The sequence below is a fragment of the Simochromis diagramma genome, unplaced genomic scaffold (genome assembly GCF_900408965.1).
Source record: "Simochromis diagramma unplaced genomic scaffold, fSimDia1.1 OVJJ01000816.1, whole genome shotgun sequence".
Lineage (NCBI taxonomy): Eukaryota > Metazoa > Chordata > Actinopteri > Cichliformes > Cichlidae > Simochromis > Simochromis diagramma.
Window position 1 is genome coordinate 11,582,611 of NW_024386908.1, and position 27,176 is coordinate 11,609,786.

At 41.0% G+C, this 27,176-nt stretch overlaps 2 protein-coding genes across 7 annotated transcripts in view; one reads left to right on the top strand and one right to left on the bottom strand.

The window, feature by feature from the left end:
- Positions 1-7,310, top strand: part of LOC120735771 (proline rich transmembrane protein 4) — a 22,206-nt gene extending 14,896 nt beyond the window's left edge. Inside the window, exon 4 of the mRNA XM_040035422.1 lies at positions 4,299-7,310. Coding sequence (XP_039891356.1) covers positions 4,299-6,331 — 2,033 coding nt within the window. The 3' untranslated portion in view covers positions 6,332-7,310. The remainder of the gene's footprint in view (positions 1-4,298) is intronic.
- On the bottom strand, positions 7,053-27,176 carry impdh1b (IMP (inosine 5'-monophosphate) dehydrogenase 1b). Of its 6 annotated transcripts, none has more exons than XM_040035423.1 (16): positions 26,673-27,176; positions 20,127-20,225; positions 19,868-19,945; positions 16,969-17,017; positions 15,699-15,800; positions 15,509-15,583; positions 13,766-13,972; positions 13,587-13,674; positions 13,293-13,492; positions 10,847-10,937; positions 10,614-10,709; positions 10,156-10,299; positions 9,889-10,033; positions 9,658-9,801; positions 9,491-9,574; positions 7,053-9,155 (listed from the first exon to the last, which is right to left on the bottom strand). In XM_040035423.1, exons 1-16 carry the CDS (start codon positions 26,882-26,884, stop codon positions 9,134-9,136), a joined length of 1,836 nt encoding a protein of 611 aa, XP_039891357.1. In that variant the 5' UTR covers positions 26,885-27,176; the 3' UTR covers positions 7,053-9,133. The 6 variants fall into 6 exon arrangements, with proteins under 6 accessions (XP_039891357.1, XP_039891360.1, XP_039891359.1 ...); XM_040035426.1 differs by lacking the exon at positions 26,673-27,176 and adding an exon at positions 22,291-22,488; XM_040035425.1 differs by lacking the exon at positions 26,673-27,176 and adding an exon at positions 22,196-22,487.

The following is a 27,176-nucleotide window of genomic DNA, read 5'->3' on the forward strand; positions in this document are numbered from 1 at the left end:
TTTATTTTGCGACACCACGAAACAAACGATAGCGTAAAATGAAACGATAGACGTTTTTATATCGTCATCCGATATATATCGTTATATCGAACAGCCCTAGCTACGGGGATGCCAGTTGGTGGATTGGTCGACTCCTGAATGAAATGCTACTAGTCTAAAAAGTAGAAATCTTCTAAACATTTGTGACTTTCCCTTACTTTTTTCCCCAAGCCCCACCTAGAAGTTCACATCTGTGGATTTGGAACTTGACTGGATGATTTAAATACTTATATTGCATAAAATCCTGAGTGTAAACCTCCCTCACTAGAGTTCTGGTTAGAGAATGGCAAATAAATCTGAAATCTCTTCTCCCTTGCGGCACTGTCTTGTGACAACCATAAGCAACCTGCACTGTTTCACAAGTAACTATAATGACAAGCAGCTTGCTGCTGTCACATTTTCGAAATCTGTTGTTGCTACTGCAATGAAGGCAAATAATTATTGTTACATAAGCTGTCACATAAACCGGAAAAGATGCGAAAATTATCCATTCATTCAGATTTGATGCCTTGTCTTTGTGCGGAGGTTTTGTCTGAGCTCCAGAGGTGACACAGCTTTATTACTGAACGTTGCCATGCTAACACAAAAATGCTGAGCATTGTGAAGTATGGGAGCACTGCCACTGTAAGCATTTTACAGTAGTGTGCTACCAGTAGCGGCGAGCTCAAAGCACCATCGTATGTCTCACAGAGCTGCTCATTTTATATCTGTGATCCCAACAAGCAGAACAATTCTCAAGTAATTAAAAGATTACACTTTGTTTTTGATAGTTCTAACCCCTCAGAGTCCACAAAAGACCTCTTGAAGTCTTTCTGTGTAAAAGGTTCCCAGCATAAGAGGCGAGAGTGTGTCAGAGGCAAGAGTGAGCAGCCGCCGGCACATACCAAACCCTCCTGAGGCCGCTCAGTCGGCCAGCAGCTCAGATGGGACTCTTATTGACATGAGGAAACAAAACAGGGCGATCATTCAATACCCATCACGTTTTCCACTCGGCCTGCCTCAGTGGAATCCAAGTCCTTGCCCTGGAAAGCAGACAAGTGGGCACACAGGTCATTGACATAATGCATATACTAAAACACACCTACTTTATCAGTGGCTGCCACATTCAGAATGTCTGCAGCCATGGGTTTGTTTAATACTCGAACCACATTTCCCACACAGCGACTGTGTTCTGTGATAAGATGACATAGTTGGAGTCAATGTGAGTACATAGACTGTTTCTATGCTGCTAGTGCGATAACTTTTACAAGATTAAACATAATTTTATCTTATTTTTATTTGATAATAATGAGTGTGTAAGATTTGTTTGCTTGTTTTTTGCATTTTGCACTGATGCAACATGGAATTTGAATTAACCAGTTAACCAATTATCATTTCACTACACTGGAGAAAGGGTTACTGCTGACCTTGATTAATCTTTAGATATTTATTTATGCTTGCTGCATTGCACCAGTGCTTGTCAGCCCACCACATTTGTCCAGACTTGAATATCGTGTTACAGACATTACACATTCCCAGACAATGACTTCTAATGACACTAGTGAGCGCTGACTTTTCCTATAATGGCATCATGAGGTTGACTTTTGCAGCACTGAGTGCTGCACAACTAATATTGCATGTCTTTAGCATTCCCGTTTTGTCAGACTAGCAGTCCAAAAGTCAAGGGTACTGTAAATATAATGAAACAAAACAGGGACTGTTATGAAAGTAATAAATGTTTGACCACTTCGTGTTATATGTCAAAAAGGTGGTTTTATTTCTGTCCTTTTTTTAGGCAGATAATCAAGATTTCCTTGGAGCGCTTTCAAATTTAAAGCATGTCGCTGTTCCACACCCATCGGGGCTTGTGTTTATAATTCAGCCATTCTGAATTATGGCAAATTAAATGTCAGCATGGAACAGGATGTTTAGTTCTATTTTGCTTAACAGACTTAATGGTTGCACAGCTTGTACTTAGCAGAGCAGAATGTGGTGTGAAAGTGCTGACTGCAGACTTGCACATCTAAATCTCTTTCCTGCTCTTAATAATCCAGCATCATCATGAGAGAGAGAGAGAGAGAGAGAGAGAGAGCGAGAGAGAGAGAGAGAGAGAGATGTGTAACAGAGCCACATTGAATGCATCTTGCTATTAAAGCTTCATTAAGACTTAAGTGAAAAAAACAAAACAAAACAAAGCCACTCACAAAAATCGATCCTTGCGTTTCCGCCCGCTGCTCTGGATCAGCTCAGGGTGTGAAATAAAACTGCTGCATCACATTTAGAGATGCAGAAGTGAGCCTGCGGTGGGCTCGTATTTCCTCAGGCTTGATGTTGTCATCAGTACCTGGGGCTGTGACTCAGCACTGAGGTCAGGAGATAAATGTGAATAATGACAAAACAAACACAGGCAAACAGCAGAGAGGTGCTTTTGCTAAAGTGCTTGTGAAAGTCCTTTTCTGCTCATAGGGATCTGATGATGGCTTTGTTCACAAGTAGCTTACAAATCCATGTAAATGCAAGGTTTCACACCCCAAAATGAACGCATATACAGGCACAGGTTTTATGGAAAGCACAAAATAAAGGAGTTTTCACGTTAGAGCAAAAAAACCCAAAAACTGCTATTTCCATCTGGAGCTGCTGACATATTAAACGTAATAGAAACTGCAGCTGCCATACATTGAATCTATATACTTGGAAAATCACCAGGAAAAGCACAAAAATAAAGCATGGGAAGAGACTTGTAAAACTCAGGGCTGTCAAAGAGAAAAGTGGATTTGGTAAAGAAAACTGTCCCTGTTCAAAAATAACAAGCCCACCTATGGGAGTTTCCCTGTTTGCAGGCGGGAGTCGAAGGAAAATCAAAAACAAAAGAATGAATTAGGTGACCAGGAGAGGGTGGAATGGGAAACGCAAGAATATAACCCATAAAAGACATGTGAGAAAGAGTTCAGAAAACCACATGAATTCCGCTTTTATTTTTACTCAGGAAACAAATTAGACATCTTCGGCCTATAGGCAAAGATTTGGGGGGGGGTTGCGGTTCTGAAGTCTACACATTCATGTTCTTAAACAGGCGTTTAACATTACCACTGGATATAATGGATTCTCCAGTTAACGCTAGATGGGTTTCAATTACTGTTGCAGACAAAAGTAGTGGGAGTGCCTTTTATCTGCACTTGGGCAATATTTTAATCAATAAAAACATCACTTTCTGACACGTAAATGATTCCAAAATATATCTATGAGTGTGCACTGCATTAAATCTGCCTGCTGTGTGATTTAATAGGCTGTCAGTTTATCCTGCCCATTTGTCCCTGTCTCAGTGGTCTCTTTTAGCACCTGGATTTTTATGGTGGAGTTATTGTCTCTGATAAGCCTGCAGCAGAATGACTAATGATCCTGTGTGTGTGTGCAAATCCCTGATATGCAGTTAGAAGCTGTTTCTCTTCAGCTGCATTTGAATTCATATTCTTTATAAGCTTCCATTGTTAGCATGGGTCCTTCTTTTTTTGTTGTTGTTTTGCTCTTTTTCATGGTGAACGCAGTATCGGTTGTGCTTTATGAAAAAGAACAAGCACCAGTTTGTGGAGCTCAGTGATGCAGAGACTAGAAGGCTGAAAAAATGTTTGTCTGATTGCCCATCTGTGAGGCATTATGCTGTGTGAAGTGCCTTATGTACATCCTTTTCGAGTAATTGAAGTGCATAAACATGTACAGGGTAGATGAGCTTTGCAGACGTCTCTGCAAATTTTGTACAAACACACATATGCATGGCTACTCCTTAATTTACAAAGCCAAGCCACTTCCTTTGCAGTGCTAAAACATGTCTAACAAAATCACAATTAACTATAGCTGCATGGAAACTCCAGATGGCTTACGTAACGCAAGAACTAGCTCTTGTGGTTCGGAGTGGGCTGATCTCACTCACACACACTCACATCACACACCCACACTCAGCCACACATGCATACCTCTGCTTTTGGGCCTCGCTCGGTTTGAACAGCTTACAAGATTTTACACAGGATTAGCACATTAGGAGAACTTTCCCCATCCTGGGCCCGAGCCCATTTGTTTTCTGACTCTGATAGTTTTACTATTAAATGCTTCTGTGTATTCTCATTAGAATTCCATTAGTGCATTTTCAAGTGATATAAAAGTGTCCGTACATGTTTACAGCTACTGTCAATTCAAAGTTTATGCATTTTCTTTTTCTCTGTTTTTATGAAAACTCGTTCAGTTATTAATGTTCCAGAATCATCTCTACTTTTTTCTTTTTATAGACCTTCCCTCTGAAACTCCCCATATACTTCTGTATACTGAAGACTGGATGTCCACCTCAACCAACGTCGCTAAAGAAAGCTGTAATCGCTCCACCACCACGTGGGATTCCACAACCTACATGGACATTAAGCCCACAGAAAACACCACTGTCATCAACCAGTCAAGTAGCCCCTTTCTTATCCCAGCTCCACCGATGTTGGTGCCCTTGTACACGGACTGGAACAGCGCTATGGCCACGTGGGGCCTGGCCTGGGAGGCCCACATTTACGGCGCTGGTTGCGTCTTTGCGATGCTGACGATTGCCTCAGCACTGAATCTGCTCTGCTTACCACTGCGATGCCCAACTGGTTGTGGCTACTTTGCTCTGGTTAGCCTGTTCCTATTAGCTGCTGGTTGTACCAGGTCCTTCTCACTCCTGTATGATGCCTATGGCCACGAGGACCGCCTACCCTCCACAGAGGCCTCACTGATGCTCTACGAAGCACCGTTTCCCTGCCTCACTGCAGCTTTTGGTCTGGTTTTCCTTCTCCTGTCCATGCGCTCACGGATGCAGCTTTCCTACTCTGCCTTTCAGAGACCCTGTTTCCTGGCCTGCCTGGTTGTCCTGCATTTTGCCGCTGCGTTCGGTCCAGTTACATTTCTGAAGTTCTACCAGCAAAAGCCTCCTCTGTGCCTCTTTCTGTCACTCATCTCCCGGGGAACATTTGTGGCACTGGCAACTTTTCTATCAGCTGCCTATTTTGTGTTCTATATCTACGTGCGGGCAGACTCGAAGCACATCTATCACCTGAATAACACATCTCCAACGCCTGCTGAGCGCTACAACCGCTGCCCTTTTGCTGAAAGCAGGGAGTGGGATCGTGCTGCTGCAACGGTGTGTCTTTCAGCATTGTTTTCATTGGCGTGTGCAGGACTTCAGTTATACGCAATGCTCAATGCAATGGGTGTTGTGGGTGGAGCGGAGGTCTTCCATCCTTGGCCGTGGTGGGCGTTCCAGTTTAGCTGCAGACTCTGTGAGCTCGGGGTTTGTCTCACCTTAGCCTTAGTGGTTGCACAGCCAGTTTATTGTTCTGACCACCTTCCAGCTGCTGGAAGTTGTTGGACCGAACTGTTGGCATCCAAGTCACCCATCCTGCCTGGAAGCTACCAATGGACCCTGAGTCAGCAAGAGAAGCTAGCTATTGTTGACACTATTGGACTTGGAGAGACGGAGAGTCTCCCGCTTTACACTCTGGTGGACGAAAGACTTGGCAGCAGTCTGAATGGCCTGGACCTCCTCTACCACAGTAACCGGGCTTTGGCTTACCGAGACCTGGACATGGATTTACAGAGTTCAGAAAAACCTGAAGATACGGGTGGCAGAGAGCCTTCAGGTGCATCTTCATTCACCAGTGACTCCACCGCAGACCTACGTCCACCTTCACCCATCAACCTACGTCGCAGCATAGATGAGGCGCTCTTCAGTGAAGCCTTGTTTCCCATGAGCCTCTTCAGCCCTGCTAGGCCTTTTCAGTGCAGTGACCAATCAGTAAACAAGCACTGGACACTTCCCAGCAACGGACTCTGTGATCCCGTCTCTGCCGACGCTGGCCTTTATCGGACCTCCTCCTGCGTGGAGATAGCCTCTCAACCCCAGCCACCCGAATCTGAGGGTAATGGTGTTGAAGGTGCTCCGCCATCTCCCTCCCTGAGCTCTTCTTCCAGCTGTTCATCACCTGAACGATGGAGGGGAAGCTCTTCCTCCTCTTCCCTCTACCGAGCCTCTCTTGGAAGCTCGCTGGTCCTCTGCGCAAGCCCAGAGAGACATGCACGACAGCTTCTCCAACAAGGCGGCACGGGTAACGTGGCATCCTCTGGCCACCAGGGCCATGCAGACCTGCAGAGGCACTATCACACATTGGGAGCAGCCTCACAAGAGAGCCTGGATCTAGACACGTCGACAGAGGCAGACCGATCTGTCCAGGAGGAATTCATCAGTGTTTGCAGACAAATCGATGCTTTGAGTATCTGCAGTGAGACTATTGATTTATGAAGTAGTCTGGTCAAATGAGGGTTATACTGAGGACTTTAGGGTGACTACTATGTGCAGCAAGCTGACTGTCCAGGAGTTTTACAAATTGATAGTGCATGGTTAGCGGTGTATACACTATGGAAGAGCTACAGCTGCCAAAATATAGTTTTTGAAAGGCTTTGTTATGTGGTAAAAAGATAAAAGGGTCTAAGTGCCAAGAATGTCAAAAGCCAAATGGTAATTTGTAACTTTTACATGTTTGATAAAAGCAAGTGACATTTGATACAGTCGTTTAGTGAGTGGTGATCTAACAAGAACTGATTTGTACAAATAATTTTATCGCATTCCAACATTCCAATAGATAGTACTGTGAGTGAAGTAAGCACTTATTAAATACTACTGAAGTCAGACTCCTTCCAGTTCTACAAAATCATCAATTCTCATGTCAAATGAATGGGAGTCAAGTATTTCAAGCTTAAAAAACAAAAACATACCACTAAGCTACGCATTTGCAGTTATGATGCAGCAGTGCCCTCTACCGGTATTAAGCACAAGCTATTTGTCACATGCTTCTATATAAACAATCCAGACAGCATATTAATGACCAGCTTACTAACTTATTTATGTTTATCTATAACTTTGTCAACATATTGTTTAATAAAGATTTGTTTTTATAGTAAGTTTGCTTCTTTTATATCTTGAAACAAATAACTTGGTTCATACAAAAAGACAACAGCCCATACATGGTTTTATTCATTTATTCTTTTTACTTTGATGAACAGCAAAAGCAACGGTCCTCTGTCGAGTGTTTTACTGTAAACATGTTCTGACACAACAGTCCTCAAATTCCCCTAAAAGATTTACTACATACAAAGTCTTTTTAGTCCATCTAAAAAAAAAGAAATTAAATTGGAGTTCTCTTGTCATTTAGATTGCAAGTTGCATAAGCAACCGCTGTGTTTTGGCAACGCTTGTGAGGCTGATAAGGCAAAAAAAAAAAAAAAAACCACTTCAAATAACTGTATTTGTGCCTTTTTAGATGGACCAACAGGACTCTGTACTTGACAACTTAAGACATTTTAAAAACCTGAATTACAACTTTAGGTGGGAAAACTGAAAACAAGCAGCAGTCATTTCCAACTACAGGTATACAAGTCTCCATATATTTTCATGTACTTTTTGCAATTCAGCCCAGCTGCAAGATCATGTTAGTCAAGTGAACCCTGCGCAGGGTGTAATACATTAGCCAGTTAGGAAAACAATTCTTGCTTACACTCTGGGCCACAAAAAACAAAAACATAACTTTGTATGAAAATGTTAGAAAATAAACCTACTCCTACATAAGCTTAACGATAAAAAACAAGCAAACAATGAGACTGTTTCAAAGCAAGAAATGGAGTCAAGAAAGGTCTGTAACATTATGCATTTCAATGCATTTTCACATAGCCGTCTTACAGCTGTTACCCACCCCCGTTTCAAGGCATGTCTCTAGTGAAAAGACACTTTAAGAATCAGATGACAAACTCCGAGAAACTGCCACGACGTGAAAAGAGCAGGAACAAACAAGTGAGAAGCAACTTGTTGCACCAATTTTGGTTTTTAACTTATAAAAGAAGTGTCAAACGAAGTGTAAATACACTTGGCAGTATGTATGCAATTAACGCAGAATATAAATACAGCCACGGTTGGCTTAGTGAAAAAAAACATGCATATCAAAAACCCTTCATGCTCATTTCAAAGCCCCCCTCCCCGAGACTATACAGGTTTAATATAAAGCTTTTGTTTTTAATATATCTAAAAGTATTCAAAGTACGGGCAAAGAAACTCATCAACTATTTTTGATTGACACATTTTTATTGTTTTTTTCCTTTAAATATACCTGATCTTCGGATTTTGGTCCTCTCCTTGCTCAACACATGAACACTACACATCGAGATGGGACACTGGTTATTCGGCTCAGTATGTCTAAGGGGTAAATGAATATTCACGAAGATAAAAAGGTTGCAGGTCTGACCTCCATCTACTGTTGACACTGGAGGAGACTAACTTGACCAGATGACTACCATGGCCGTGTATTTCTGACTGCACGATACACCGAGTGAATGAATGCTCAACTATAAGCGGCTACTCTTCGTGCAGCGCATACCTGTAATGATGTTTGCCACGATCGACCGCCACGCTGCACAAATAGAGCAGAAGTGTTTCTCTTGTTGTTTGCATGTGTGTATTATTCTGGTTCCAAAATGGGATGTTTGAGGCAACTCGCAGGTAAACATCAGGGGGAAATTAAGAAATAAAGACAAAAAAAGGATGCTGATGGGACCTGCGCACAATGACTGTTGTCAGCTCACTAACAGAAACAGGACAAATAAACATAGCGCACCTTCACTTTGTCTGTCCCCACACACACACAAAACTATATCACACATTCAAGCACACTACTCTTAATTCAACCACTTGGTTCTCTCACTGCCATCGACACGCACATATAACTGGGATCGGGCTGTATAGCTGTGATACAGGTGTGTGTGTTTTTCCAAAGACCCTGATGCTCTGCTTCTTAAGTGCAAAATCCAAGGTGTTCAGAGAGTTAGGTGTCAGTTTGAAAATTCACACTTCGCTGCGATGCCTCTCCTCCCCCTTCTTTTCCCCCCCTCCCTCTAGACCAGCCGGGTAAGATCAGAAAGAGCAACAGTGAATATGATGCTGCAGAGGGGGTGTAGTTGGCGGCATGTGTTCTAGCAGAAGTAGCGATATAACATTTGGTCACTGTAAGATTGGGAAGGTCCTGTGCACTGGGTGATCCACATGTCACACCCCTGTTCAGTAAAGCCTCTTCTCAAATCTGTGGAGGCAAAGAAACACCAAATCAGCTAGTTCATGAAAGGATGCATGGGCACTGTCTGTGCTACCGCGTATCATGCTTTACCCTCCATTTCTCTCAGTGGGCTCACATATTACAAAATGAAACATCTTTTCTGAGGTAACATCAGGCAGGCAGCAGCAGTTTCTTATCGACTTCTACTCTGATTCTTTTCTGTTTGCTGCTCTTTAGAAAGCAGAAAGATTAAGAAACAGCTGCCCATCTTTTATATAAAGTCTACACTCTACAGTGTTTATATCAAGTAGCTAAAATATGACTAAAAGAAAAGACATTCTTTTGTGGGTTTTTGTACTTACGAGTGGAGACCATGAACACCACCCTCCACCTGTGCAGATAAGGTGCGCTTCTCAAACTTCAACTCTCCAGAGTACATCATGGAACTGTATAAAACATACAAGCACCATCATACATACTGCTTATAAAAGCATCTCAAAACCTTAAAAAACACACACACACAACTCACCGAAGGACGGAAAGACTCTTTGCCCCAATATCTTGGCACCCATGTTGGATTCCTGCTATCAGGTATGGTACAAACTTGTGAATGGAACCCTTGTCCTGGACTGAGCCCGACACACCCTGGGCTACTTTCACTTTGTCACCCTCACTGTGGACAACATATCACCAAATTCATATACATCCCAGTGGTTCACAATATTACAATAGCTGTAGCTTTTAATAACCTCACACATACCTAAAATAGCGTTTCTGACTGCTCGTGCTTTTCTCCATTGCATCCAGGGAGCCCATACCACGATACTTTTTCAGTCGCACACCGTCTGCAAAGAAGTACTCTCCAGGAGCCTCAGTTGTGGCTGCTAGCAAGGAGCCCATCATAACTGGAGTAAGAGCAAATTTTTTGTGAAAGACAGCTCCACTGTATAGAAATCTTGACATTTCTAAAGACTTATATGAAATATTAGCTTGAACAAACTGCACGTCGCCATCTCTTAAACCTCACCAGTTGATGCACCGAGAGCTAAAGCCTTCACCACATGGCCCACAGTTTGAATGCCACCGTCAGCAATGACTGGCACACCGAAACGCCTAGCATACTCTGCCACCTTGTACACAGAGGTCCCCTGGGGTCGTCCACATGCCATGACTAGAAAGTAGAAAACACATCAAACGTGACTGCCATGTTGTTTTAAAAACACTGTTTTTGTTCGTTTGTTTTTTTAGCATAAACATGACCTAGTCTGAACATGAGACCGGTCCCCATGGCAACACAGAACAGAGGCCTCGGCAAATCACCATGACAACTAGGAGTGGTCTCAGGGTATTAGTCTCCACTAGCAACTGATGGCCTTTTCATCTTAGCATAGCTCATTGCCGGAAAAAGGATCGGCATAATTTTTTATAAATACTTATCACTACACTTAAGTTCTATCATCATATCACGGTTTCCACACTGAATACCTTCTTGTGTGATGCAGATGGAGCCGCAGCCCATGCCGACTCTCAGAGCATCCACGCCGGCATCAATCAGATTTTTGGCCTGGGCTGCTGTGACCACTGTAGGAAAGGTGGAAAAGTGAAAACAGTCAAGAAATGTGTACAAAAAAATGTATCTGTTTATTTTGTTGTCATTTATGTTACTGTTCATAAAGGGACAGCCATATAATACTCACTCCCCACACCAACAGACTCACCATTTCCTCCCACCACTTGTAATTCTTGATACTTCTGCTTAATATAGTTTATCATGTTGATCTGATACACCGAGTTGCCTTGCGACGAGTCCTGAAAAAAAGAAAAAAAAAAAGAAAATGTATATAAAAAAATATTTATGGATTAAACAGAATAAGTTTAGACCATAAAATACAGTAACACCTAATAAGTCAAAACAGACATTTGAATACAAGTAGAAACAATACCAACAGGTTCAGTCTTTGAATTTGATGACTCATTCTCAATGTCATGATGTATTAAAGCAGTTAGTTTGTAATCCATTGGTTCCCAAACTTTTTTTGCTAGGCCCCCCTTTGTTTTAGAAGAGAAATGTTCGCCCCCCCCCCCCAAACGCACAAACACATCCTCCCACCACACACACCCATATTTTGCTCCACTGCTGTTTATTTCACACCTCAAACATTTAGTAAACAATTAAGCAAATACAAGTAATCTGCAATAAATTACAGGTAGTAAGGAAATAAACTACTAACTCTTTAACGCTACGTCCGCACCTACACGGGTATTTTTGAAAACGCAGCCGTTTCATCCACACGTAAACGGCGTTTCGAATCACCGAAAACTGAGATTTTTCAAAACTCCTGTTTTGCGTTTGTGTGGACAAGAAATACAGAGTTCGTCACGCAACGTCAAAGGTTTGTGCCTTTTTTCACATCACGCTGTGCGCCACATTATTGTTTACTTGAGATGAATTGTAGAATGGGAGATAGGTCAGATTAACAGTATTTTGTCTCTTTCTTCAGGTTTTACACGCTTACATATAGACACACAGTTACCGTCCCTCTATTTAGAAAGGCAGAGGCGTCACGGTGTCATTATTTTACATGTGGTTGTTTTTTTCCTGTGTAATAATATTTAACATTGCTATCAATACATTTTTCAAAAAATGGGTTTAAAAATATAAACAACTGTGGGATACTGTTTGTCCGTGATTTAGACAGGGGGAACAAATTGTGGCAGGATCAGCCTGATGTTATTTGTATCCCGCTGTAACTTTACTGAATAAAGAGCTATCATCTCCAAAATGTCAGGAGTCATTACAACAAGTGTTTGTTAAAAATCAAGAATGTGGGATGCTGTGTGATTTGAAGAGCCCAACGCCTGCTCCCAACGAAGGGAAAACCAATTATGCAAGGGAGACCTACCTTGGCACTTGTGCAGGTGAAGCCAAAGGGAAGATATGCTTCAACATATTTTCTAGTCTTTGGCTTAGAATGAAGTTGGTTTGGAAACATATTCAGCTATGCTTAATCTCCTGCTTTCCGTTTGTGTAGGTGCCCCGTGCTAGCAGTGTCCAAGTGTTGTTGTCCCCCCCCCCCCTTTTCATACCACGAACCCCCCCCCCTACAGAGGTTCTGCACCCCTAGGGGGCGGACCCCACACTTTGGGAAGGTCTGATGTAATCCATGGATTTATTTGTGGACTTAGTCACATATCTCCTTGAGAATTTTACTCTGTAATAATTAACTTTTAAGCTACAATTTTAAAACAAAACACAGCAACAGGAAGTATGATTTGGGCTATAACATCCGTTTGTAATTTACCTGCAATACTGAATCTCACCACAAGGTGGTACCCATTCTATTTAGTTGTGTTTAGTTACAGTAGAGTGTTCTACACGGAGTCTGACAGTTTCTCATCACGCATGAATAGTGCCTGTACTCTTTTTCGAGATCTGCCATTATATGGCCAATATTAACAACAGCCACACTGCTAGGCTCTTCAGTGAAACCAAAACACGTCACAGGTTTCACATCCTGTCGCCATTTAACACTAGAATCACCGACAGACCCCTTAGCATTTTAAAATTGATGTCAATGTTAAAATAAAACCCCATAATCTCATATTGCATCTCAATTTCTGTGTAGCACTCTGTAGTGTCAGTTTTAAAATGCAGTCAATGACCAGTTCAATCCCTTTCAATGTAAGTGCCCTGTTTTAATACTTTCTTAATGTTAGTACCTCCAATTAAAAATCTGTTTTTTTTAAAGTTTACTACAGTAGTTTTTTTTTTCTTTTCAAGGCTAATTATTTAGATGTCTTACTGCGCTGTTTATAGTACTGTTTTTTTATGAATTCTAAAATATGTTTTAGCTATACAATAATGTAAGAAAAAAACCAAACAAACCTTAAAATAATTTCCAAAACTATTAAAATATAATCTGAAATATTTCTTAATGAGAAAATTATAGAAATTAGCCATGTGACTGACAGTGGCTGCCATTTAGCTACAAGCTGCTCTAAAATTTGAAATGAATCTTCTAAGTAGTGCCGATGGGGGACAGTTTTTATGACTGTGTAATGACAATAAAGATTTATCTTCTCTACAATACATCCAAGTATCTGTGATGTGACCGATCATTATTAAAGCACCAACCACAATCTAACTTTTTAAAAAGCACCAACCAGTACAACGACATCAACTCCAGCTTGCACCAGCAGGTCCAGTCTGTATTTGTCGTCCTCCCTGGTTCCGATAGCAGCACCACAGAGAAGCTGTTTGCGTGAGTCTTTGGAGGCGAGGGGGTACTCCCGGTTCTTCTTTAGATCCGTTCTGGCAATAATGGCCACCAGTTCATCGTTATCATTTACAATGGGAAGCTTGCCTGGTTACACAGAAAGTTCAAGTCGGGCTATTAAAATACAATAACCAAAAAGAAGTCCAACATCTCTTACACAAATACTTTTTCTTTAATTCACCTTTTTTGCTGCGCTGCAGAATATCATTGGCTTCTTTTAGTGTAACACCAGCAGGAGCCACTACCAACTCCTCCCTCTTAGTCATAGCCTGAGAGAAGACGGGGTCAGTGTAAAAATAATCGAGTAAAGCCAAGTTTTTATAAATGACAGAGTTTCTTAAAAGCAACAAGAACACACACCTCCTCCAAAGGCTTGCCACGGTCTTTCTCAGAGAGGAAGTCGATATCTCTGGAGGTGACAATACCCACCAGTTTGCTGCCCATTTTTCCTGTCTCTGTGACAGGAATACCAGAGAAACCATGTCTAACTTTGGCCTCAAACACATCCCCGACTGTGTGGCGTGGACTCATAACAACTGGGTCTGTAATAAAACCCTGTTCGAACCTCTGGAAGCCAACAGAAACCAAAACAATTATTTTCCACTGTACATCGGTAATGTGGCAAAAAAACCAGCAAAAGCCAAAACACACTACACAAATAAATAAATAAATAAATAAATAATAATAATCGTGAGCAGAAGCAGCAGAAAAAAACAGTAAGTAACACACACACACACACACACACACACACACACACACAAATATAACACACATGTGACGCCATTACCATAGCCTATATAGGGACAAGATGGGACACCATAACAAGAAAAGTCAAGAGCATGGCTCACACGACAGCTGAATTATGTTGGTTGAGGTAAAGGTTAGCACTAGGGCTGGGCCATATTATACAGTTCACAGTAATACCGGTAGGTACAATGTTAGGCAACGATAAGAAATTAAAAATATCGCGGTATATTATGGGTAACACGCGCATGCGCAGTGCCTTTGTTTTCATACGCACATGGCCGAAAAAGCATGGCGGCAACGGAGAATGAGAAGGGAGAAAGCGGATTGTTGAGTGAAACGGCTGAACCAGAATTAGTTTGTAAAAATGGTGCCACTTCAGTGATGTGGAACTGGTTTGGCGTTTGTCCGTCAGATACACAACAAAGCACATTTTGTTGTAGAACATGCAAGCAGCCGTCTTTATTATTTGTCGGACTAAGGCGCTCGAAAATCTGGGAGTAATCTGGGTCCTAAACTCCGTCCGTTTCAGGTCCCAAAGTCAAACGAACACTGCAGCATCACTGAGAGTTAAAAACGGTCTAAATTCTTTCATCTTTAATAAAACTATCAGCATTGCTGCTTTACCAGGTGTATGAATGTCTATGAAGTTTAACATCCAGGCATCCATGAGAACAGAATTTATTACACTTAACGGAGTTAAAAGCTAGCAGGAAGTTAGCGGAAGTTAGCTCGCTAGTTTTGCTAGTTACCTAAGCATGATATAGCATGTTCTAACTGAGAGATTTCTGAAAACATTCAAACGTACAGCTCTGCTATCACTTGTAAAATAAATGAAGACAGGAAACTAATAGTCATTAATATACTGCAACAACACGGGAATAGAGCAGCTGTGATAGAATACAGCATTAATGAATCAATGGTACAGAAGTGGAGGAAGCAAGAAGTATGAGTTGAATAAAGTTTGATTTATCCGACTGCTTTGTTTCGCTTAACGTGCCTTATAATCCCGTGCACCTTATGGTCCAAAAAAAATACATATTTGACTTTTATATTTGGCACACTGCAGTTTAATGTTGCAAAGCACCTCTTTTTAACTTCAGTGGATAATTTTTATATAGCTTTAATGCACATAAAAAAAAAAAAAAAAAAAAAAACAGCTGCTTGTTTAAGTGAAAATAAATGGATCGAGGTTTTTTTGCGCTAGTGAAGTTGTGGAGTTGTATTTTGTCTCGTGTCAGTTATATCGTTATCGCAAATTTTCAAATATATATCATGATAAATATTTTTGGCCATATTGCCCTGCTCTAGTTAGCACCCTTCAATGTGTATAAATATTTGTATGCAGTCACAGTTTACCTTGACCTTGCGGACCTCGTTGGCTTGGAATTCTGGTGTGCAGTTGTGGTGAATAATGCCAATGCCTCCCATTAGCTACCAAATTTTTTAAAAGAAAAAAAGAATGAGATGTGTGCTTTTTGATTAAACAGTTACAGAAAAAAAACAAAAAACAAAAAAAAACTGTGTCCTTAAGATGCTAGTTTCTTACCGCCATAGCTATTGCCATGGCCGACTCTGTCACAGTGTCCATGGGGGAGGAAATGAGAGGGGTTTTCAATGTAATCTTTCTGGTCAGTGCTGATGTCAGGTCCTGAAAGACAAAAAAATAGGGGATTGAATATTTTGCATGTGGTCCACCAGGGGGCAGAATGAACTAGATAGCCATGAAGGACTTCACTGTAAATATCCTTCAGATCAGACACCAGAAGGATACAACAAGGTTAATACAAGCAAACTTTTATAAAAATGGGAAAACAATGGAGCCAATTTTAAGCTTAAAAAAATATTTTAAGCTTTAGATTTAGTTCATATTAGATATGAAATGCCTCCAAATTAAAAGACACTGACGTAACATACTGCAACTGTTGCTCCTACCAGGGAAAGAAACATGACACTGTCTGGAAAAAAATAGGGATGAGCCACACTACAGTGTCCAACGACCAGGTTTACTTTTACTTATCGCCGATTCCCAAAACAACCAGCACATTTTGTTTCAATCCACTGGCAGAGTGAAAATAATAACATTCCACTAACATGGGAAACCAGGAAAGTGGCTCAACAGTATCTGATGTAGACATAAACTATAGCGGGTGCTTGCAGCGGTTTTTTAGAGGTTTATGGTGAAGGCCAGAGAAAATGCCTAACGCCACTTTGCCAGAGCACACAACTGCACCAACCTGCTAAATTCTACTGTGAGGTATTAAAGAATGTGAAGAAGACCATGACTGCAAACAATGTCCCAAAACACCACCACCCTCAACACACAGCACTACTTCATGCTTCTATGCCTCAAAGTATTTAGACTTATTTACTATTCAAGGTTGTGCAAGCATTTGTGTTATTTAAGCATGAATAGGTTCACTATCCTGAGAAAAACTAGGGCAGACCAAGACTGTGGAGAAAACAACTAGAACATAACATGGCAGCCAGGCAAATATGTCCCATAGTAAAGAAAGCACTCTAACTCGTAAGGAAACAGAAAGAGATTAAAACTAAAATAAACCTTTAGATAGACGAAGCAGAGGAGAGGGATTTCCCGTAAAGCCCTGAGATTAACCCCCCTTTTGCCTGCTGCAAGATGAGTAACTAACCGGACACAAATGTGACCACAAGGGTGAGGGAGCAGCCAGTGGGTGACCACATTGGGGGGGGAAAAAAAAAAAAAAATAGCAAAGCAGAAAGAGACCAAAAGATGCAGACTGTTTTAAAAGGGCAAAAATATGACTCAGATTCCTCGTTCACATGTGTACGCTACTCACCACTTCGTCAGAGGTGAAGTCGATGAAGCCAGGTAAAATCAGGAAATCGCTGAAAGACATAAGCAAAGTGCAAAGTAAGGGGCTAATAGCAGCAGTTTAGCAGTATTGTGAAGTCTAAAACTCCAACAACACCTTGTAATGGCATGCCTAAGAAAACCAGATGAATTAAAGGATTTCACAACTTTGAGGAGTATCTCCAAGCAAATGGGGTGTACTGAACAAACTAATAAAAGTACTACAGATCAAAAACTGGGGGGGGGGGTTAAAGTAAACTGTAGTGATAACAGAACTATTTAGATTAGCAAAGAATGTGAATAGACTTCTGATTGTAATCAAGGCCTTGTAATAATCTGAGTTTTTTTTTTTAAGTCACTTTCCATCAGAGTCACTCCTCTCCTTCTGTGTAATATTTTAACCAAGGACAACAACCCATTTTTGGACGCTCTTGCACCACATCGTGGTTCCCAGAAAATTACAAAATGGCATTGCGGCTGAGTACAGACACTAAGTGCAGCTGGGTGCGCCCTCTACTTGGTAAAAAGCTACAGTTGACCTCTTTTCAGCTCCTGGCCTGTATAAACACAATAAGAGGCAGAAAGATGAGTGAAGCAGCGAGCGCCAGACGTGGGAATGATGTGTTTATTTTTCAGCTTGAGTCTGTATGTATTTTGTGGGTTTTTTGAGATGTTTATGTGAGAGAGAGAGGGGGGAAAAAAGCAGGGGACAAATGGAAATAAGGAGGAATAAGTGAAGCTTTATACATCTAGTGAATGTTGGAGGAAACTATGAGGTAACAGTACACAAACATAAAGCGGGTCTAACTGAGAACAGGAGTTGAGAAATCTGGTAGAAGGCTTTGCCTACCCTCACTTTAAAGCGCAAAACGGGACAAGCAAAACGTCCAGGGAACATCTGCTGTCATTTAGCACAAGCCACAAACCGCAGCTGCAGCACACAGACTATACTGTCTGCTTACTGCTGACCCCAAGTCAGCAGTAACCTGATTGCCGTGTTGGCTTTGACTCCTAAAGAAAACACTGGTTTGGCCATATCGCACAGGTTGCATTTGAATGTTAAACGTAGACAAATCTACCATGCTAATGGTTTCAAAGTAAAACCAAAGGCCACAACAGACCTTCACCTGTCAGCTTTTTTGCTGGCACTGAAGTCGTATAGTTGTGTGTATTGTCACAGGTTTTAGCCGCACTGTATTATTATTATTATTATTAATAATATTATTTTGGTTTTAGTTAGATTTCAGAGCTTGGTTGAGGGTAAAACTGACACTGATTTTGAAAGACAAAGCACAGAAACGAAGCTCTGAAGGTATCAAGGTTTGTACAGCACTATGTGCCCACACCCTACAGTCCTATTATTAAAATTAATTGGTACAGGTTAGATCTCTGTATCAGAGTCACCTCCCTTTATTAAAACTGACTACCAAAGAAACATTTCATTACTACCTAAAGATCATAATGTCATGCTTAAAATATTCCATCCTTAGCCTGAGGTAACTTTGGCTAAGTGTGACCCTACTCCATTATCAGGTTCTAGGAGAATGCTGCCATGCAAGTTCTCCTTACCAGCTTTAACATTTAAAATGATTTTGAAAGTGTACACTCGGCTCCAAGTCTCAAAAGTTCACACATTTATTTATATAGCTTGAATTAAACGGGTTAATTAAAGCCTGTAGCTTTGTGTGGATGGCAGTGACCTCATATGCAACCACAGTAAATACCCTGTTTGTGTCAGAAAGCTGCATTAGAACAGAGACATGTACAGGAAGGAACCTGTAGATGTACTGAACAGTGTCGGCATCTAAAACTCTTTTGTGTGCGCTTAACACTGCCTTGAACAGACAGTTGGTATACAGGTAGTCGTGCACCGATACTTTGAGGGCCATTACAGGAAGAAAAGGTGTGAAAGTAGACTTGATTGGGGCAAAATGTTGACACGTCACGTTCAGAACAAGGTTGCTGCATCTGGTATAGCAGGAAGCTGCCACTCACAGAAATCTGATTCTGTCTTCCTGCAACTGTGTATCAGTTTCCCTGTTTGACTATTTCCTCCAAGAAAAAAAAAAAAAAAAAAAAAAGTTTGTAATCAAATATTTTTTTCATTCATATAAAAAATAAAAAATAAAAAATATTAAGGTGGACTATATATGCTGAGTCAGCTATCTGCATTGCGTTAATTAGGAGGTCGAGAAACTGATCTGAATTTCATTCTTATATATTACCTCTGAAATTCACATGATATCAATTCAGGCAGTCACGTTTGCAACCTTTCCCTCCACACGTGACGCACTATAGGGAACTTATGAATGCAGGCAAGATTAAATTGGTTGTTTATAAGTGCCAAACAACCACTACAACTTAGCTTGCTTTGTTCATTTATGGTTATGAAAATAAAAGGCTATTTACAAGAGTTAATGAAGGAAAATAATTCTACACAAAATCCAGCATGTGCGTGTCTATACAGCATGTCATCAGAATGTCAAGCAGAGGAGTGCAAGAATTGCAAGAGGTCAGAAATGAGTGCTTAATGAGTGCTTTTATCAAAAGTATTCATGCTAAAGAGCACAAGCTGCTCCATCATGCTTTCTGCATTTACAGGAGAGGTCACATACTTTGATGATTAGTTGAAGTTAATAAAACAGCGATGTCCCGTGAAAGCAATTTTCATTCCCATGACCCAAATCAAGTTAAGAATTTCACAAAGCCTTATATCTACCATCTGCCTTCATGCGCCGCAGTTCATGGGATTTTTGATATAGTTTGTTGCAGTCAAAATAAAGTTGCTGTAGAAGAACAATTATTTGCTTCTCCTCTATGAATTCACTATTTAGATAGATCAAGGATTTTCAGTTTGAAGGTGACTGTTTTTTTCTTTTACTCACTTGTAAGTCAACCCATCTCCTTTAGAGCATAGCTCTTCAGCCGTTTGACCATCGGAGACAACACACTGTTGGTCAGATCTGCCGGTTCAAAACGTGTTGGCCATTATAAAGCACTGGTGCTTACACTCCACCCACAACTTCGCAAAAAGGTTGGTTTTTTTTTCCTTTTTTTAAATGAGGAAACCTTACTTTGAAATTAATGAAAACATTTTCAAGAAAAACAAACGAAACAAAAACTTTGCAATGAAAGGAAACTTACTTGTATGTTAGACCACCTCCAGTGGAGAAGAGCTGCTGTGCTGAGAGCCCATCATCAGGAATGTAGCCTGTGCCACCACTTATTAGGTAATCTGCCATGCTGTCAAATGACCAAAACAAAGCCACTTCAATCAGCTGTTTTAACGCCAACACTCAACATTAGGATGTTCATCTACAGACAGTGTAATGACGCGCTGCAGGAAGACTGCACAGCCACTGTGCAGGCAGAGCTTTGGTGGGTGACCTTCTCACAGGAAGGTATAACCATGGCAACATCAACATCCCCCGCCAGCCTGGGGTCAGTGCGCCTGCGTGACAGGTGCTTCCCCCATAAATAATCCTATACTAAACTTGCAACCTTGCTGGTGGTACTTAAGATGAGATCACATTTTAAACCCAAAACAGGGGACACTCGGAAACCCACAACACTTCTACGGGTAAATACCACAGCTTAGCCACAACTCACTAAACTAAAAACTAAAATAAAAATCGAGTCTCTGCTCAAGGGAGATGTGTAATACAAATATTAAACACGTTATTATTTAATAACTAATCTAATGCCAAACAAACCGCACACGAAGCAGATAACGGTGCACTACTCTCCACACCATCGCGTGTGAAGGAAACCATGGCCGGGTGACCCACTAACATATAACTGCACCATTCCATATTAGCCAATCATGCATGCTTTCGATTTTCAAGGAATGAAATGCAAAACAGTAGAGTTAAAAGATTTGGATTAAATGTCAGAAGAACACGGTAACCTCAAAACGCCGTGTCATCTACACTTGCACGATAACGTTTACTCCCCTAGTGACCCACATTGCATTATCAGCTAGCAAACATTAGCTGCTTGCGCTGCACGCCGGGAGTTAGCAAAAACATGGCAGTCAGACCTGCCTTTGTTTATACAGAGATGCGACTATGCATCATCCGTGTAACCTTATCCATGCTATCGAGGACCCCCCACATCGCTCATTTTCCAGAAGCTATAACGGATTATTACATTTTAGCAACACTTAGCTCACATGCTTATGAATTACCTTGGGTTTCAAATCACTACTCATTTAGACTTAGCAAACGTTAGCTAACAGGTGAACCTTGCTCCCAAGGTTGGCGTTTGAGTATTTAAACCACGTCGGGAAAAAAACGCATTCTAATACTTGGTAAATATTTTGGTCCATTTCTATATTGAATAAACCCTCTGGTATATCAGGCGATCGGTGATATTTCAGAAGACTTTTTGAGCGAGTTTGGTGCTGCGTTCAGTGGCATATGTTGCATTTTCGTAAAGCATGTGGTTGCATAAAGGTTGCAAGACCTTATCCAGCATTTCCAGAAACGTAAAGTTTAGTTTGTTTACTTCTACTTGAACCAAGTTCATTGCGTCTAATAATATTAAAATTATGTGAGTAACACCGTTATAATTTAGCTGTTCAAAAATACATAATCACTCAATGAAGTCAGTTAGTCTGTCGAGTCAAGCTATTAACCTAAAGTAATAGTAAACCATTACCAGTATACGTAGGACTGAAAGCCTTATCACCACGAGTGTTTTAACAACCACCTTGTACTTGTACTAAACACTAAGCAGTAATTATAAGTAATAAATTAACTGATAACCTGGCCAAGTCAATCAGTCGTTAATGTTTAACACAAATAATGATGTTTTCCCCAATAGCGTCAGATTCAGTTTTAGATACTCTCGTGGATATTCATATTGCCCCCTTAAGAGTAATGCCTGCACGAATAAAATAAACATCCTGCTCACAATAAAACAGTTATTTTATAAAAAACAAAAACGAAAACACACATCCCAAAGTTTTCACGCGCTGCATCCTGGTTATATGCTGAACTATACGTGCAGACATGTGGGAGAAACCATTAGCATTTAGCATTAGCTATTCTCTTATTTTAGCTTCGCTTGTGGGAGAAAAAAAACAAGGCTCCCGACACTCTAAAACAAGCTTCTTATATCTTTAAAACCGGTAAGCGAAAGCAATTTAAACTACGCATCTTTTCTGCTATGGTAAACTCAACATCTTTTGCTGATTACGGTTAGCTAGCTACCTCATTGAGCGGATGCCCACGCTGGCCAAAAAGGAGGTAACTTTCCAGCTGTAGACTGAGAGCAATTAAAACAGAAAGCAGTTTGTTCCCGTTACCTCGAAAGACAAACTGGATTTTTTTTAGCCAAAAAAACAAAAGAAAAACAGCAGTCTTTTGTGGCTCCAAGATGTAAACGTCAGCGATGAAGCCAGTCAAGAAGTGATTGCCTATCGCTGTCTTCAGACAGTGCGTGTTGGTGTTATATATTAGCAGCAGCGTCACATCCCCTCTCCCCTTCAGGCGAGTTTAACCCTGTGCTTCCTGTGACCCTGAAATCAGGAACAATATCTGGAATCAAAGTAGCAACACGGGCTCAGGTGAAACGTTTACTACACGGATGTGCAGCCAGACTAGTTTTATCACTAACATTTTGTCAGCCTGCCCACAGCATAGTGACAAATCACAGTAATAACCAGGCAATCTTTATATTCAGCTTTAAACACTGGCAGTTTTTCTTTCGCTTAAAAATAGCCCCCTTTTTGTATTGTTGGTAAAATCTCTAATTGTGTGTAATTAGCAAACTATAGTCTATGTGTAAGTCATCCTCATGTGTTACTACTAAATATAGGATATTGGTGTAAATACAAGCTTGGTAGAATAAGGCAGAAGCCTGAATGGTGATTGATCCTACATAGTGCATGAGCATGAACTTTAACAAAGTGAAAGTGGAAATCAGGTGACCATAGACAGTTCTTTCATATCAGGTTGAAATACAGATGAGACTTTTAAGGCTTAATATCCTTAACCTAGTGAAACATTGCCTTGAATTTAAATTTTGGTCACATGCAAAGGTTCTTAACAGGATTAAGTGCAATGAAAGGCCAGCACTAACCACATTTCATTCACATGATAACATTTGAACATTTGAATACTTTAACACACTGTAACTCAGGCTGGCTATGCTGACTTAAGGAAAGGACCTTTATTGAACAAATGTTGTGGTCTTTTGTTATTTACTTACAATTTTTTTTTATTAAGAATGCAAAATTCTACCACTGAAAAAAATACCTTACTCCATGTGACATAGTCATTAAAAGTAAACATAGAAAACAGCTTACTAGTAGAAAACATATCTATAGGTGTTTTGATTTCTAACAAATCAAGCAAGTTCAACTACAACGGAAGTAGGGATGTCTATTTTAAGGATGCCAAATAGTTCCTAAAACTGTTCAGTACACACCCACTTATACTGAACTGAAATTATAAGGAACATCAAACTACTCCATACAGTGTATGCATCCATACACTTCTTGGCAATTTGACAGTGTATTGCCAGGAGCATAAATGTTTTGCATGGCATTACTTTCATCCAGTTATATATATGATGGTGGGTGTCTTGTATTCTCTGGAAGGAAAGAATTAGGCTCTTTAACCATAACCCAAACCAGGTCTGGCACAGTCAAAAAAGGTTTTGCACATGGATGACTTCACCAACGTCAAGTATGTTCCAGTTTATTATTAGATATATTCCAGACTTTCAGGAAACAGGTTGAGTTGTTCATTTATGCGCCTCACAGCCAAATAAGTGGCTAATTATCAATAACAGGGTGGTTGAACTGTGTCAGAAGTTAATGCTTTGTTCACTTTAAACTTGTACATTCAACACAAATGTCCATGTAACATAACAGCATGTTTGCTAACAGCATTTCTTACAAATTTTGTGAAGCTTGTTAAAAGGTCTTTAATTCTTTGCAAATATAATAATGGATTGGATCTATATAGCGCTTTTCTAGGCACCCAAAGCGCTTTACAATACCACTATTCATTCACTCTCACATTCATACACTGGTGGAGGCAAGCTACAGTTGTAGCCACAGCTGCCCTGGGGCAGACTGACAGAAGCGAGGCTGCCACATCACGCCATCAGCCCCTCTGGCCAACACCAGTAGGCAAGTAGGGTAAAGTGTCTTGCCCAAGGACACAACGACCAGGACAGAGAGCCCAGGGATCGAACCGGCGACCTTCCGGTTACAGATGCGATTCCCAACCCCCTGAGCCACGGCCACCCTAAATATGACCTAAACCTTCATCAAACTAGATGAAAAAAGCCTAATGAGCACTAAAAGAAAATTTCTTACACGTGACTTGCTTGTGAAACAATAGCTACAACCAAATATTTGCAACTAACTGTTGATTAGTCTGCACGTGAATTAAATGAATTTCTCCCCATAGCTCTGTACAGAACAGCTTCAGCTCCCAGATGTTTGGTGTTGCCTTAACCAGCTCGCTTTAGGTCCCACCCTAAGCATTTCTGTTGACTCGAGATAAGGATTTTGGCGTGCCTGTTCCAAAAAATGACCTTCTTTCTTATCTGAGTGGGGGATTTTTTAGAACACCGGGTTGGAGATTCAGTCCAGATGCCTTTACATTCTTTGTTCCTTCTATGACAACATGCAGAGCTCATCCATTCACACAGCATTACTCTGATAGCTATCTGGCTTGTCCATTTTATCTTTAGCAAACTGCGGTGTTTGTTTTAGGGGGCAGTTACTTTCTCTTTGAAGCCCTGTCATGCACACTATTGTTGTTCAGTGCTGTCCTGATGGTGGACTCTTCCCATTCTGATCCATCACACCATATTATCATATTGACTGAGAACACTTTACTCTAGATTTGCATTATTGATTTCACACTATAACACAAAGTTAGTTGAGATTCTGGAGATCAGCATAAACCACTGTGAATTTCATCTGCTTTGGTGCAAGTGAATGTCGCAGGTACACTGGAGAGGCAACAACAAGACAACCCTCCAAAACAGAGTGGTTTTGCAGGTGATTTCCACAGACCATTGCTCTCTGCTTATCCCTCCTGAGTTTTTTTTTTTAGTTTTGCTTTTTACCCGTATCTCTGTCAGCACTAATAGCATGAAGTGGTAAGTGGAGCCTGTACATATTGTCACAAGAATGTTTTCCTTGCAAGGAGTTGAGCCATCACACAAGGAGAACTGGACTGGGCTGCAGAATGGCTTAAACTCTATCTGCTGCTTTGTTTGAAGAGGAACTAAGCAAGAACCTCCAGAACCTACTGGTGTTGGCCAGAGGGGCCGATGGCGCGATATGGCAGCCTCGCTTCTGTCAGTCTGCCCCAGGGCAGCTGTGGCTACAACTGTAGCTTGCCTCCACCAGTGTATGAATGTGAGAGTGAATGAATAGTGGTATTGTAAAGCGCTTTGGGTGCCTAGAAAAGCGCTATATAAATCCAATCCATTATTATTAGAAAGCTACTCATACATTTTTCTGACCAAACTGTCAGAAACAGACATACATAAGCATGCCATAAGGTCCTGATGTCGTTTAGTGGCACCTGTGCTCACAGCCCAGCACTGTGCAGCTCTGATAGTGCTCTTTCTGTTCTTGATCACACAAAGAACCAGATGGCCCTTTCCAGCCCTTCTTGTGAAACAGCCCATCTCCCAGTATCTCTTTCACGCTCTTGAGAGTGTGCTGGGAGACAAATCAAACCTTCTTGTAACAGAACGCATAGATGTGCCATCCTGAAGGACCTGTGTTGCCTGAAGGGGTGTCTAGTACTTCTACCAGCAGTGACAATGACACTAACAAAAATAAGTTATTGAGAAATATCAACCATGAGGGATGGGCACAGTCTTTGGCCACTTTCTGCAAAACCATTCCCTTTGTGATGAGTGTACTTTTGCAGAATTAGAGAAAAAGGTTGACAAAGTTTAAAGCACCACTGTATAGATGTTGTTTCTGATCCACAAAATATTTGAGACTGATATTATCACCAGACAATATTCAGAATCACATTTTATGCCCTTAAATCGACAGTCCTTCTTTGTTCTGTGTTAATCCAAGGCGAGAGTTGCTAGATATGTTTGCAAAGGTGACTCAGGGGGGATCCTTTTCCTTCTCTGTGTTGTGTGTCAAATTAAATGTGGGTCATTGCAGATATGGGTCAGTGGTTCCTTTATGCACTGTAGCTATTCTAAGCGCTTGCTTTAGCCTTGTTTATCCTCCCTGCAGCATGCTGCTCACTCCTGCCTTGACGGTGCATCAAAGAGTTGTGAGTGTGTGGGTGGGTACAAGGGGAAGAAGGACCAGGTTAAAAATAGCACATGACAACCTATGACAAGCCATTTTTATTGTATTAGCGCCTGCCCATAAACTCAGTGTTGTTGTCTGCATGGCCTCCAAACTACTAAGAATGCAGCACATTGAAAGCATGATTTAACCTCAAGCACATTTGCAAAGTGTGTGTGTGGACATGTAAATTGATCCAGGTACACAAAGATAATTTACATGAAGTAACCTTGCAAAGCTGCAGCTGGTAAGAGTGAGCTGAACGTACATCACCAAGAGTGGTAACTAACAGCAAGACATAAATTTTCTCTTGCAGCTGTATTTGAATCAAAATACCGTCTAGTTTGATACCTGAAGGTGTTTTTGTTTTTTTTTCATATTCTATCCCAGTCACCTACCTCTCTGGGCCTAAACCAGCCTGGATCCGTGTGGCATTGTATCGCTGAGCTGCAGTTTCATGACCGTGTGAGCTTTGCCGGACGTAACGTTTTAATTCCCGGGATGAAACATTGTTACATGAGCGCTGAGTGTCCCCTACAAATCTTCGATAGTCCGCTTGCTGGCTCTCATTCTCTCCTTCTCGAAAGTGCTCATGCCCAAACCCCTCCATTGTTTGTCCAAGATCAGACTTGGAATAACAGATCCTTGCATTGAAATTCAACTTAATAATATCAGAGAAGATATCCAAGAGCTGAAAGCAACATGCAGGCCAAAACAGAGAAGATTGCGTTCTTTAAACCCCTCGATTTATATAAATGTCTTCACCCAAGTTCCGTAAAAGTTAGTGACTTCCAAATGCAAATTCTTCATTTGTTTCTTGATAATCTAATCTGAATTCCACTTTGTCTGCTCTGTTTACCCTGATGCTGCTCTCCAGTCAGGTTATGAAGCTACACATAGGT